This window comes from Argopecten irradians, chromosome 1 (assembly GCF_041381155.1).
Source record: "Argopecten irradians isolate NY chromosome 1, Ai_NY, whole genome shotgun sequence".
Lineage (NCBI taxonomy): Eukaryota > Metazoa > Mollusca > Bivalvia > Pectinida > Pectinidae > Argopecten > Argopecten irradians.
In genome coordinates, this window is record NC_091134.1 from 19,442,546 (window position 1) to 19,457,485 (window position 14,940).

General features: G+C 34.0%; 1 protein-coding gene across 1 annotated transcript in view; it reads right to left on the reverse strand.

Moving 5' to 3' along the window:
* Positions 1-14,940, reverse strand: part of LOC138319878 (5'-3' exoribonuclease 1-like) — a 44,052-nt gene that overhangs the window by 14,887 nt on the left and 14,225 nt on the right. Inside the window, exons 6-27 of the mRNA XM_069263005.1 lie at positions 14,132-14,242; positions 13,458-13,543; positions 12,089-12,176; positions 11,578-11,746; positions 11,017-11,084; positions 10,643-10,759; positions 9,158-9,242; positions 8,513-8,648; positions 7,940-8,029; positions 6,617-6,773; positions 5,817-5,936; positions 5,032-5,201; positions 4,483-4,609; positions 4,003-4,092; positions 3,497-3,600; positions 2,986-3,105; positions 2,540-2,614; positions 2,096-2,183; positions 1,254-1,367; positions 1,004-1,093; positions 484-746; positions 161-247 (exon numbers count right to left, since the gene is read on the reverse strand). Of these exons, the coding sequence (XP_069119106.1) occupies positions 161-247; positions 484-746; positions 1,004-1,093; positions 1,254-1,367; positions 2,096-2,183; positions 2,540-2,614; positions 2,986-3,105; positions 3,497-3,600; positions 4,003-4,092; positions 4,483-4,609; positions 5,032-5,201; positions 5,817-5,936; positions 6,617-6,773; positions 7,940-8,029; positions 8,513-8,648; positions 9,158-9,242; positions 10,643-10,759; positions 11,017-11,084; positions 11,578-11,746; positions 12,089-12,176; positions 13,458-13,543; positions 14,132-14,242 (2,555 nt within the window). The remainder of the gene's footprint in view (positions 1-160; positions 248-483; positions 747-1,003; positions 1,094-1,253; positions 1,368-2,095; positions 2,184-2,539; positions 2,615-2,985; positions 3,106-3,496; positions 3,601-4,002; positions 4,093-4,482; positions 4,610-5,031; positions 5,202-5,816; positions 5,937-6,616; positions 6,774-7,939; positions 8,030-8,512; positions 8,649-9,157; positions 9,243-10,642; positions 10,760-11,016; positions 11,085-11,577; positions 11,747-12,088; positions 12,177-13,457; positions 13,544-14,131; positions 14,243-14,940) is intronic.

The following is a 14,940-nucleotide window of genomic DNA, read 5'->3' on the forward strand; positions in this document are numbered from 1 at the left end:
AGTTAGTACTTACTACCACCAAATTTGACTAAATCGCCTATTTTTAAATTGACATTAGAAAATAAGCCATAAAAAAGAAATTCACATAGAAATTTCTTTACTCGAATTCAGAATTCTTAATTTATTGAAAGAGTTTTGGTACTAAAGAAAATTAATTGACCTTCCCTCCTTGAATAGTTCAGTTTCGTAGAAGTTGTCTCCCCTTCCACCGTCTTTGGAACTGATATATGACCATATTTCTGGAAATCTGAAAGAGAAGAAAAGGGAAAGTAAAAACTCTATATCTTAACACCTCAGATAAATAAATAACTACTACAACTTATTCCTCTCATATTTAAGAATACCTGGTAAGAAAGAAAACAATGTTGAAATGTTTTTTTGTTTTTTTTTTACACTTTTTGAATAGATAATTATTACAGAAGAAAACTAGTCCAGTCAACTTTAAAATGGGTAATTTTTATATCTACTGTTAACATAACTTACTCTGCCAAATATTGACCGACCACCTCAATTGCTTTGTCTGAGTATGTCCATCCTTCTTCAGTCTTCTTTGTGTAGCCAGGTACTTCCTCGTTCCTTTTTGTGAACTTTAGGTTCAGACCAATGTTTATTTTGAATCGATCATTTGGATTATCAGGTGAGCCTGGAGTTACCATGATACAGCCAGTCATTCTGGACAGGAAGTGTGAAGTGATGCAGAGTTGGGGGGCTACAGCGTAAGCCGGATAATATTGGATACCAAGGTACTGAAAACATAAAATAATATAACCTTGTATAACAGGTAAAACAGTTTGTAGAGGTTGGAGCTACAGCAAAGCCTAGGACTGACTGTCTCTATACAGAAAAAACAGGACATAAAAGATAACATCATATTCCTCATACCCCCACTTTATAGCAAATATAAAACTTATTTAGAAAATTGGGTTCTATCATTTTTAAGCTGTTGAAACGACTAAAAAGCTACCATACCATTAGAGTAGATATTACATAAACTAATGCTTACATCTTGACTCCTCTCCACTGGGGCTAGTGTCGGCTCCTCTAGGATAGACACATTGATTCTTACTCGCGAGTCATCTTCTATATCGACCACCTGTAACAATGTGAATAAAAATAATGTTTGTTATGTCTTAATACATACCTATATTACCAATATCAATTGCCATGTAATCTTAAGGATAAAAAATTCTCATTTAAATTTTTTTAGAATTCTCATTTAAATTTTTTTAGAATATTTTGAGTAGATGATTTACCTCCCCTTGGCAGCCATAGTGAGGCCAGCCCAGCATGAACACAGATTCTTTGGCAGGGAACAGTTCTCCTAGTGTATGGAACTGGCAGAAAGATGTGTCATACACATTTAGATCCTAAAAACAGAAGCCACAGGTTACTACACATAAGTATCAATTGGTATGTTTTATTTCATTAAATTGTACAAAGTCATAAAATAAAGCAAAGCCTAAAGGAGTAAATGGACTGAAGATTTTCAGTTAAGACAATATATATCCACAGAGAAATAGAATGAACATGTATACAAGACTTGTGTAATGCTGGTGTGTATATAGATTGAAAACATGATGAGGCACAGATCTGTTCAACCTGTAACAATCTCAGAAATCTAGCTGATTTGGATGTTTTTGCTTCAAGAAATTAAAAATGTTGTTATGCAAATCTCACTTTCAAACAACTTGGTTTAGTTTAACATCTTATTAACAGCCAGGGTCATGAAGGACGTGCCAGGTTTGCTGGTGGATGAAAGCCGGAGTAGCCATTGAAAAACCACCGGCCAGCAGTCAGTACCTGGCAACTGCCAGATTGGATTTGAACTCACTACCCAGAGGTGGAGGGCTTGTGGTAATATGTCGGGACATCTTAACCACTCAGCCACCGCGGCCCCACTTTCAAACCACATAATAATGGTGGTGTACAAACATTACACCCATCCTTACTATACCACACTGTTCTAACATATATATCCATTAATGAAAGTAACTGTATATATATTCTATATTTATATATAAAGATCTATTTTTATATATAAAGATCTATATTTATATATTAAGATCTATATATATATATAAAGATCTATATTTACCTTGACAGAGGTCTGATATAAACAAGTGACAGGATTATTGGCAAACTGCTTCTCCAACACGATCTTACCATGGGCTCCACATATATACCTTACAACATAAACATCACACATTTAGCACACATTATCATATAACCAGTACAATGTTCTTTTGTATACATGTACACCATGTATCATTATATTATTACAGTGTTTTTGACAAGTATTTCAGTATTTGGAGACAGATTTGTTTACTTACCTGGTTAACAAGCTCTAAATTAACAGAGCATAATTTTGAGGTGAAATTATTGATGTCTGTTTTAGATATAAATGCCTGGTCTCCTGGTGAAATCTGAATGGGACAGGACATTGGTAACACTAGCCATAATCCCTCACATGTCAGAATAGAAGGTTCATTGCTTCAATGTCTTGTGAAGAAATTTAGACATTTAAGTTGTAAGTACTTACTTCCTGCCTACAAGAGGCAGTGCCCTAAGAGATACATGTGTCTGTCCAACATCCACCCCTAGACGATCGCGATACCTAAACAGAGAAAAAAACAATTCATACCTAATACACAAATGCAATGTCCTGAACAACATCTTACAAACAATAATATCATCACTGAGATTTCAAAAATGATTTCATAACATAAATTCATAATTTCTAAATGAGAAATACTTTTAAAAAATATTTATATAAATATATCTATTGGAAAACATCATTTTTTTGTCGAAAATTTTTTTCTTGTAAAAGATATGTCAACAAAGTGGTGCTGGTTATAACTGCCCTGAGTAGTGAATGTTTTTAAATTTAAGGTAACTCATTCCCCTGAAATTTCTTAATGGACTGGTCTAGTCTTTTATTTAGAAGAGCCTAAATGTGTTTTCAGGTGAAAATGAACCAGGTCCTACCTATCCCTGATAGCCACCACCTCCTTCCTCCATATCCCCTGGTCAGATGGGCTTATCTCCTCCTCCACGACCCTAGTCCTAGTCTGTCCTCCTTCACACTTTGAAGTATTCAGCTCATATCTATTCAGACAACAAAACATAACTACATAGGCTCAACACTCATCTTATTTTTCTGGAAGAGAACTTACATAGGTCTTGCCTGTTGTTCAATCACTTTTAAATTTATTGAAAGAAATTTTTGTTGAAATTGAAATTTTTTTCTTAATCTATCTCAAAGTATGTAATATTTACCACCTATCTGCAAACAAGCAATACATTTATAAATCTGAAGACCTGACACAACCTGTATACTGTCGGACATTTTTACCGTCAACAATAATTTAAAGGATGTTGCACTCTACAGATTTTATAATACTGTAGTGGCAGTATAAATCGCCACTTTAAAATCATTAGACTTGAAAATGAGTAAGCTAATAGTAATTGAATGAAGAAATAAAAAGCCAACACTGACCTTGTGTTACCATCGGAGACAGAAACCACTTTGACCTCAACCATGTGTGGCCAGTTGACAAACAGGCTCGTGTGTAGTACAGAGTTGGCTATTGTTTTGATATCCTGACAACAACAAAATCATGTAAATTTAATTGTGTAAGCCAATAGTAACAACATAATTGTATTTACATCAATATTTTTTCAATTTTATATTTAAATCAACTTTTTTTTAATTTCAACACCAATCATCATCTTTTTGATGTTTTTAAAGGATACCTACTACTGTAAACACACTTATTTTAATGCAGTCAAGTTTTAGTGCAAATGCAAAAAACTGTGAATTAAGAGTTGTTAGCGTGGATATCAATAAGCGTATTTCGGTGGTTTATTAGTGGAAATATCATGTAACAAAATTTAACTATGTACAAGAATTAGCTCTTCAAAGTCAGAGTAAAAAGCACTAAAATAAAACTATCTTGTTGTCACACCCTCTAGGTGGGGAATGATTCCTTTACACCAACCTACCTCCTCTCCACCTGCTACCAGTGACAGTATCATGTTATCTCCCCGACTGTTGGCCGAGAACACTTTCACACCATCCTTCTTCAGATAAGCCTGAAACAGACAAAAAGTATTTTGTTCACAACAGCTGGCTTGAAAATAACATCTAAAAATATCAAAGCAGAACTTCGTATCTTAATTTCAAACATCTAATCCGACTTTAAAATCATAACAATACATGTATGTAAATCAAGTCTGTCAGCCTCCATCTATACCTTGGTTACCTACCTGGATTTATCATATTGTTATTTTATTTTATTTATTAAGAAAATAAATATCCATAATACAGTTTCTTTCTTGATAGTATGGGAAGTAAATACTTCTTCCTATCCTGTGAGTACCTGGATTTATCATAATTGTTATTTTATTTGATTTATTAATAAAATAAATATCCATAATAAAGTTTCTTTCTTGATAATACGTGAAGTAAATAGTTCTTCCTACCCTATGAGGGAGGTGTTTGAAAGTCGGAAAGCCGGGGAAATACACATCCTGTCGTGTTCCTTTTAGCAGTCCTTTCTTGATAAGATGTCGAGGCAGTTGGAATTCATCCTTTGGGATAAGTGTTAGCCTGTCAATTACAGATCAATGTCAGTATCAAATAAGTGTGAATCAATGCTATTAAAATCACTCATTGTAACAGTTGTTCCAAATGTAAGTTTATATCTCAAATATAGACTTTGTATACTACACTGCCAATCCGAAAGTGTTACTTCCCCTTAGACCATACACATTTCAAATAAATCTAAGTGTATAACATAGCTATCCTTTTGCAACAGTGTAACTTATCTAAACCGGATCATCAGCATAATTGGCCAGTATAGACAGGTTTCTTGATTATCCAGGTTTTTAATTAATCTAATTAAGGAAAACGCCATATTGATACAATTACGTCATAATACGCAGGGATTCAGATTAGACAAGGGACAGTTTTGAAAGGTTATACTGTATTTTGTGTTGTTGTTGTTGATTGTTTTGTGACAGTCGACTCACTTAGCATGGTTGTGTACAATGTCTGGGAAAGCATCTGGTAGTGTCGAGGGGTACGGAGCCAGGGCCTCAGGAACATAGTCGTAACACAAACTCGGGCTATGGCAGTTTCTCTTCTTCTCTGAAGGTGTCATATGGTGCTCCACCTTAGACATGGCATTCAGTAAGCGTTTCTACAAGGACAGAGTCAATATCAAAATCTCGTCAACAAATCAAAACACAAAATTAGAATTTGTCAGTTTTGAATTGGTATATTTTTAATGAAGATCTAGGTGATTATGACTTGATAAATCAAGGAAATTTGACACTTAGTAGCTAGACGTATTATGACTTTAATAATTGAATCATGTCGGTGAGCAAGCATTTCAATTACAATCTAGTCAAAATCTCACTGACAAATCAAAACACTGAAATTAGAGGATTTTATATCTTTTTGTAAGGTTAACGAAGAGCTAAAAAGGTGACTTAGGCTAAATTTTTACACTTAATACATGACAGACATTTTTCACTTATATTAATTGATAGTGAAAAAAAACACCTTGGCAAATATTACATAAATTGTACTATATTTTGTTTGTAACCCTCGACAGAATATGTATATATATAATTCTATATTCACATACAAAACGTATTGTCATTTCAAATGAAGTTAGAATGAACAATTTATTGTCCCACCAGAAATGCCTTCACAATAATTGAATGTTACAGCCAAACCTCAAGCAAAATCAAATCCTCAACAAACATCACAAGCCACAGAGTACTACATAAAGCCTGATCTGTATAAATACCTCGTCAATGAATGGGATGAGGACCACGGCCTCCCAATCCTGCTGTTTCCCATTCAGATCTGTTTCAAAGTTCATGGGGTAAAAGTCTATGATTTCTGAGTTGTCCATCAGCATTAAACTCTGTATGAAATGAAAGTAGTCAACAATATTCATTCACTATGAAATAACAATAAAATAATGGTTATTTAAATGGGTGAAAAATTCTGTGATTTTGGTTTAAAAGGAAAATTCAAATTTTACCAGCTTGAATTTCTCCTATTGTTTCTTCAATGAAATTTTCATGACATCACAATTGCCCTATGAAATTGGAAAAATATAATTCCAGCAAAAAATAATGACTACACTCTATTACATTAAATGTGTAATAATGAAATGTAAGAATCATTTGTTTCCATGATCAAGCACTCATAAAATTAATTGTTGGTAAAGAAAGGTTTCTTAAATGTGTGCCAATCAAAAAATGTTTTCGTTGTATCAAAATATCATACAGCCGATCATTCCATGGAGTCAAAATTTTCACCATTTTGACTAAAACTGAGGAAATCATACTTTAGCGGTCTTACATTTTCGTGATCTGACTTTTAAGCTACATATGAATGAACTATTTCCCAAATATGGCATGAATCCAATTTTCACGATTATGTCAATGTCCCGCAAAGCGAAAAAATCATCCATGAGAAAATAACCGGTTATATGGAATTTTTATGCTACAAAAACATATTTTATGATGGGCGCATATTAATGAACCTTTTCCTAATACCAATACCATAAGGACTGTGCCATCCTTGGATGATACTAACCCAGTAGGCTTCAGGCAGAAGTTCCTTGCTGAGAGGTGGGAGTACTGCCATAAGTTGTTGGAATGGTAGGAAAGGCTTACTACGTTCAAACTGTATGTTCATATCCTTAAAACACTTGATGTCGCTGATGTAAGGTGCAAAATGGTGAGGATAAAACCTGTAAAGACACAGAATGATGTGAAGTAAATAATGTTAAAAATATCCTTATAAAACAAGAAATGTTAACAGTCAATAAAGGCTCACTTTCATATGGAAATCGGAAACAAACCAATTTAAAGGCTAGAGATATGGTAACAGAATAATTGTTTAAACGTTTCACTCAAATCTAAAATTTCCTTCCAACCTTTACATATATCCTATAACGTAGGTTACAAAGGAGTCGGGTTCATATTTGATATTGCACAAGGTTAAAGTAATGAGGCCCATTAGGGAAAGAATGAAGGGTCCCAACAGGGAGGGGTAAATGGTCAACCCATCTAGGAAAAACATGAATGTATATCCTTTTGACGGTCATAAGGTATTTATGCGTAATCATGCATTTGCCCCAATTCATGCACCCTTCTAATGTCAAGTCGGTTATTGCATACGTGATGTCACAAATCACCTTTGAACATGCCCAAATAAGTCAAAATCCGGATTTTAGTGTTTGTCCGGCTTAATTATCAAGATACAGATATGTAGATGGTCTTAAACGATAGAAGAGATATCAAAGTAATAGAAAATAGAGAGAAAGGGAAAAAGGAAGGGGAAAATAGCACAGATTTATAAAAAAAAAATTTAAAAAAAAAAAACAAAAAAAACGCAGATTTCTGCTTCCCATGACCCATGCGTCGTGACCTCTAGGGCACTTCCAGTGACAGTTTTTTGCATGTTTGCAGTGTGTACGGTTTGTTATTATCGTGAAAATGGCATCAAACCGAAATCTAGATGCAAACTGCTTTCATAAATGGCATTTGTTATAACCTACTATCAAAATCGAGTCAGGTCTGAATCCTGCCGGCCATCAAAAGGATATAAATGTAAATGAATATCTGTCATCTACTAGACTACATACATTTTACACAATCAATGCCAAAGGACTTATTAGATTATTGGCCAAGTGACTTTCATATTTACATAGGAAAATTGATCTTATAGCAAACTGATCTTTATACACAGATTGAATTTGTGTTGAAATTGGTCATTTGGGACCCTAGAAAAGTGATCTTATTAAGAAGGTGGTCTTTATACAGACATGGTCACTAAGGCAGGTTTTACTGTAGACAATTTTCACTCCTTAAAGGACACTTCTCCATTTATGTTATCACGGACTGTTTTACGTACCAGCTCCAGGACGGCACACCATCAAAGTAGTAATACAAGATCCACTGTATACCACGTACATAGCATTCTGCTTGTTCCTGCAGCACGTCACTAGAAAGGAAATGGAGACAATTATAGCTTATAAATAGATTAAACTTTAAGTCAAAGAAATTTACCTCAAAGAACTTCTTCCTACTGATATATTACTATTTCATCAGTTTTTGCTATAATTATGATATAGTCGGTGATTTTTGCAGAGATGATATTTTCCTGATTTGCAGAAGGGGCATGGCTATAATTGCAAACATTTGATCTACAAATTATTGAGACATATTTCAATCATATATGCCCTGAAAGCCAGACTGCGAAAATTTCAAAACTCTAAAATTTAATTTTTATCATTTTTTGCTACAAATAGCAAAAATTTTGATCCATGTAAATATCCAGCTATCTGGTAATTCAGTATTTCATATTCCGACAGTATTCTGTATTTCCTGTAGTAGAATAAGGTATTTCCTGTTTGATATTCTAATACAAACACTAACTCTGTAAACTCCTTATATCCCAGTTTGATATTCTAATACAAACACTAACTCTGTAAACTCCTTATATCCCAGCTTTGTCATGTAGTAGTGACGTTTGTGTACTCTGAACTCCTCATCAAACGTAGAATTGTGACTATCCGGGGGCTTGATGTCAGCCAAGTGTCGGAACTCTAATCCATCCCCATCTACAAATAACACATTCTTTCATTAGTTTCAATTTCAACAAAAAGCAAATGGATTTGGTATCAAGCAAACCTATTTCAGTCATCTCCAAACAAATCTGGTATGGCACAATTTTTCACCAAAACATTTGAACAGTAAACATAATATTATATTGTATATTCTTTCATTCTATACATAACCAATGACCAAAATATGTTATTATGGTCCATTTCTGTTAACTAATCATGAAGAAATTAATGCCAATTTCTGGCTGGTTTTGAAATTGTCATCAACATTAACTTTCAATGTAGACAGCTCGAAGCATTTCTTGGCATCTATCTTGTTGCTGATGAAGTTAAGGACTAAGAACAACTCAATCATCCAAATATGATAAGAGATTCTACTAACCAAATACTCTGTATCTTGGATATCATGTGATGTCATTTAACCAATAGTAAGTATGGATTGTTACCTAAAGGAAGATAACATAATTTAAAGTATTGAAATATAATTAATAACAGTGACTAATTACCCATCAATTCTTCATCAAAATCTTCGTCCATGTTAACTCCACTGCCTTCAACCAGAGCTGCAAATTGATTGTCATCCTGTTTTCTCTGGAGAAAAAACCAATTACATAAGGTTGTAATTCTGGTTAACCTGAATAGAAAGATTTTCTGGTATGTCCTGAGCCGAGTCTCATAAAAATTTCTTAACTTTAAGGAATTTCTTCCCAAGAAAACAATACAAAGTTATTTATTTCCTTTAACTTCTGTTTTGATTCCCTACAGAAAATTTTAAGAATGTTTAGTGTAAAGGAATTTCCTTAAAATCAAGAAATGTAGATGAAACTGTGCCCTTGTCACATAATTAACACAGGCCTTGTCACATAATTGACAAAGCCCTTGTCACATAAATGATACAGGCCTTGTCACATAATTGACACAGGCCTTGTCACATAATTGATACAAGCCTTGTCAAATAATTGATACAAGCCTTGTCAAATAATTGATACAGGCCTTGTCACATAATTGAAACAGGCCTTGTCACATAATTGACACAGGCCTTGTCACATAATTGATACAGGTCTTGTCACATAATTGATAAAGGCCTTGTCACACAATTGATACAGGCCTTGTCACATAATTGATACAGGCCTTGTCACATAATTGATACAGGCCTTGTCACATAATTGATACAGGCCTTGTCACATAATTGACACAGGCCTTGTCACATAATTGATACAGGTCTTGTCACATAATTGATAAAGGCCTTGTCACACAATTGATTCTAGCCTTGTCACATAATTGATACAGGTCTTGTCACATAATTGACACAGGCCTAGTCACATAATTGACACAGGCCTTGTCACATAATTGACACAGGCCTTGTCACATAATTAATACAGGCCTTGTCACATAATTAATACAGGCCTTGTCACATAATTGATACAGGCCTTGTCACATAATTGACACAGGCCTTGTCACATAATTGACACAGGCCTTGTCACATAATTGACACAGGCCTTGTCACATAATTAATACAGGCCTTGTCACATAATTGATACAGGCCTTGTCACATAATTGATACAGGCCTTGTCACATAATTGATACAGGCCTTGTCACATAATTGATACAGGCCTTGTTGCATTATTGATACAGGTCTTGTCACATAATTGATACAGGCCTTGTCACATAATTGACACAGGCCTTGTCACATAATTGATACAGGCCTTGTCACATAATTGATACAGGCCTTGTCACATAATTGATACAGGCCTTGTCACATAATTGATACAGGCCTTGTCACATAATTGACACAGGCCTTGTCACATAATTGATACAGGCCTTGTCACATAATTGATACAGGCCTTGTCACATAATTGACACAGGCCTTGTCGCATAATTGATTCATACTTTGTCAAGGGAAATAACACTTGTTGCATGCAATGTGATGTTAAAGGTGTGCAGATCAAGAATAAACACAGCATTGATTCACACAGATATTAACCTCATACCTGCTTTAGCTTGTTGATCTCCTTCATGTGGTTTTTCTTCTTTCCAGGATTTTTATCTGACTTGCTTTCCAACCATTTCAGATCTGCGAACGTCTCTTCAAATTTGTCAAAGTCAAACTGGAAGGTAAAAATTGAATTAATTGGTCATTTTAAGTTTGCATTGTACAGATTATTTCTAAAAATCAAAAAAATGAAGATAAATTATATTATTTTTTCTTCATTTTTGTTAATTTTTTTTGCTTATTTTGATTTCTAGAAATAGTCAAAGAACTGGAACATAACACAGTTTTTTTTTCTGAAATTTTGGTGCTAGACTTTGATCTGTAATTTCAGAGAAATTTAATTGGGAAATGTACAAATATCAGTGAATCTACCTTTGCCAATTCTGTCATAAAGATCTCAAATCTATCAAAGTGTAGCTCTCCTTCAGTATGTAGGTATCCTGAAATATAGATGGGATGGTTTGATTACATGGTAGTATTAAGTCCCAGTATATGTAACTAACAGTTGGGTCATTTAAGGATGTATAAGGTTTATCACTTTATGGTAGGGGAAAGCTGGATTATTAACTGCTGAAATACTGAAAAAACTATATATAGCTACTTATAGTATAGAAGATATAGCCTGCACAACGTCGGTCAGACGAACGGACACGACGCAAATATATACAGTAAAACATGGTTATAACGAACCTCTGGGGACCAATAAAATTACTTTGTTACAAGCATAGTTAGTTATACACATACAGACATCTTATATCTTACATGGGGAATGAAAGTTAACCATGAATTTGTTATAAACATGTTTTACTGTTGTTCCCTTCCAGGTTCTCACTGGGGGAATTAAATCCTAACAAAATTATTTATGTCATTCAGAACTGTAGGTATGGTGAACATCATGGAATGTAATATCGTTAATTAAATCTGCCCTCTCACCTCCACAGCGTGGTAATACATTGATGTATGTGGACCAGATAAGAGGCAGGGCATCATGGTTGATGTGTAGATTTGGTAGGTGAGGTATAAAGTCATTTCCGACCAGAAATCCCATCAGGATCCAGTCGTCAATTATCCTCTCAAGGTCATAGGGGAACGGCAGCTTCTCCTGGAAATCACAATTTAAGATTCAAACCAGGATCTCAAGACTACATGGTAAAATTATTTCTCCTTCAAAGTCATAAATTAGGTATACACAAAATACAACCTACATTTGACAATTTTGAAAAATGGTCTAGTATTACACACTTCATCAATAGATATCTATTGTTAAAAACCGTCTGGATTTCTCATTTCGGAACCAGATGACTTTTCTTAAAATGTAAGGATTAATTGTAGTTGTGTTTTTCAAAACATTTTTTTAATGACAGACAATTTTAATGAAGCTGTAGGAAAAAGTGTAAAAGACAAATTAGGTCTGCTAGTCTAAGAATAATATATTTTAACCAACCTTCAGTGCTGAGAATTCAAAATCAAGATATTCCCTGAACAATGACAGATGCAGCAGATGGAAAGTTGTTTCCTCAGGTGTTGATGGCCTGAAGTAAAGGAAAACAGAGAGAAAAAAAACTTTAAATTAACATTGTAGGGTTAGGAATAGGGATAAGGGGTTTAGTTAATGTGATTTTCTAGCTTTCCATATAAGAATCATTTCGAAGACAACATAAAAACATTTCTTTCAGTGATTGACATTTACATATTATTGGTTGTAATAAACTACTGGTTATAAGGAAGATAAAAGTGTCTGTAAGATGTAAATGTCCTCCATATCAAGTTAGGATGTGATATGAGAAAAAAAGGGTCATTAATACTGTAATTATTACCACATTATAAACTTAATATTAACACAGAATTTTAAGTGGAAAGTACTGTGGAAAAATACTGGAACTAAATCCCTCTTACTTTTGCATCAATTCTTATGTACTGTGGACGTGCGATAATGTGGACGCTGATAGTCTGGAAAACTCACAATCCGGACAGAAATATCATGAGCAGATTTGATAATAGACCAAGAAAACAGAATTCAGCAGTCTGGAAAATTCACAATTCGGACAGTTTGGGCTTAGGACACAAGTGTTCTGACTTATCAAGGGTCTATTGTACTTTATAAATACCTGGTAAACATATCAATAACAATTGAATGGTGGAGCCATAGAAAGAAATACCTCCTTTTATACCTATTTACTATACCTCTACTTTATTTACGATATTTAAAAGTTACTTGGTTAAATTGACTAGCTCCATTCTTTTTCCAACACCCTTGCTCAGCTGTGTGTTAGTCTTTCGAACTAACACACCCCTGGAAGCTAGCACACACCCGGACTTGGCAGAGCTAGTTTACAATCTCCGTTGACGTAATCAAACGACGTTAGTATCAATCACAAACTGTTACCGAACACATCGTCATGTTTATCTTGTAAGTGAAAAGTTTGTGAAAAATGTAATGGGGTCAGAGAACAATATCTTTAAATGTACATGTATGTAAAGTTGTTATGTACATTTTTAGGCTACCTGTATGTGGTTAACGTCTCGGAATTTCAACAATACATGTACCTAATTCAGTATTATACCTAGTGGTATAACATTCTCTCAATCGCTAATGAACATGGCTATACGCAACAGGAATATACAGTATGAGAGAAATACATTTTTAGTCTAATCATAGCTTTTGTATGTATCGGTATATCAAAACAGTTAAAGTATGGGGTTGAGTGATATAGCAAGTTTATAGACAAGTCTTGGGAAACCAGAAACTTCCTAAATCCCTCAACCCAATACTTTAACGGTATACTCACATACACTTGATATTGAACGCTTACTTTTTTGCATCCTTTTTACCGCCAAATTTGACCTCTTCTCGAAGCAAAGAGAAATGGGGTTCATGAGATGATAGACCCAGCATCATCTATAAAACATAAAACGTAAAAAATACAGTTTGTATTCAAGTTCCATCTGATTAATCCTTCTGAAATACCCAAATACAAGGACAATTAATTGTCAAATTATTGTTCAAATTAAATTATTTTGTTCATAATTGATATCTTATCAGCATAACAAAATACCTTTATTACACCTTTTACCTTTTAGTGAAATAGAATGATAACACTGGTCATTTGATAAATGTATGCCTCACAACAATTTATATCTATTTTAATTTCTTTTTGCTAAACTATAAATTTGACAGACGAAAATAAATATTAGACTAATGATTACTTTCTTAAACTCCAAATTTAACAAATACAAATAAATCCTAGAACTTCTTTCTTTGTACAAAATCTAAATTCCTTTTAATCGGTTTAAAAGTTTTTTGTATTCCATACATTTATTTTTGACAGAATTTAAAGATGACACATTATTTGCACATTTATTTGCACAGCATTTACAAGCCAAGTAATAATTTTGGTCTTTATGCCTTGTTTATCATTGTACCAAATGGTTTGTTTATTGGATTGGCTGGTCCATCTACGTAGCGGAAAGGGTCCCAGTAACTTACCAGATCAGCGTCCAGACCATATAGACAATGTCTTGTATTGTGATCGTAGTTTGGCTTTGATTTCTCGTGGCGTATGTAGTCCATGATCTTGTGTTCTCCTTCTCCTGGTGTCTACAAAAACAACACATCACAACTTGCCATACAAAAATCAGAATTAATCTACTTTTCTAATCTCACACAGAACAAAAAAAGAATACCGTAAAAACTTGTATAATTTGCCGCACCAGTGCAATTTGCGCATGTACTTTTTAGGGCTGAAAATGCTGAAAAAAATCTACTATCAGTATATTTTGCGCATCAAAAATTTTGGGAAAAAACGATGTCCAGGGAGTCCCAAAATCGATGTATGAAGGTGACAATTTCAATGCAAAATATTCCCCTAAGATGCTTGACAACTTGCACAAAGAAGTGTTGTATTAAGAATAAAATAACATATTAAAACCGCATCGTGTTTGTTTTCTTTTATTGGCCACCTTAACCTGAAACTTTAATATCTTGCAGATGTCTAAAACATCGGCGGTCCGGTCCGCCGTACTCCGTGCACATGTCAATGTTTTGAGATATTACACATGAATAGTAATCAGGAACATTTAAAAAGATTTGAATCTATTTGTTTAAAATTGTCACAATAAGTAATTAGTGTTTTTGAGATCATTAACAATCAACAACAATCGGCTAGCGGATACGTATGTTAGCTTGCAACAATCACCGTGCGAGTAAACTCACTACCTGTATGGTACTAGATCCAAGCTGATGGCTAATAATATTTATCAATACGGTTGAATATGTCACTAACCTTGTAGCTTGTT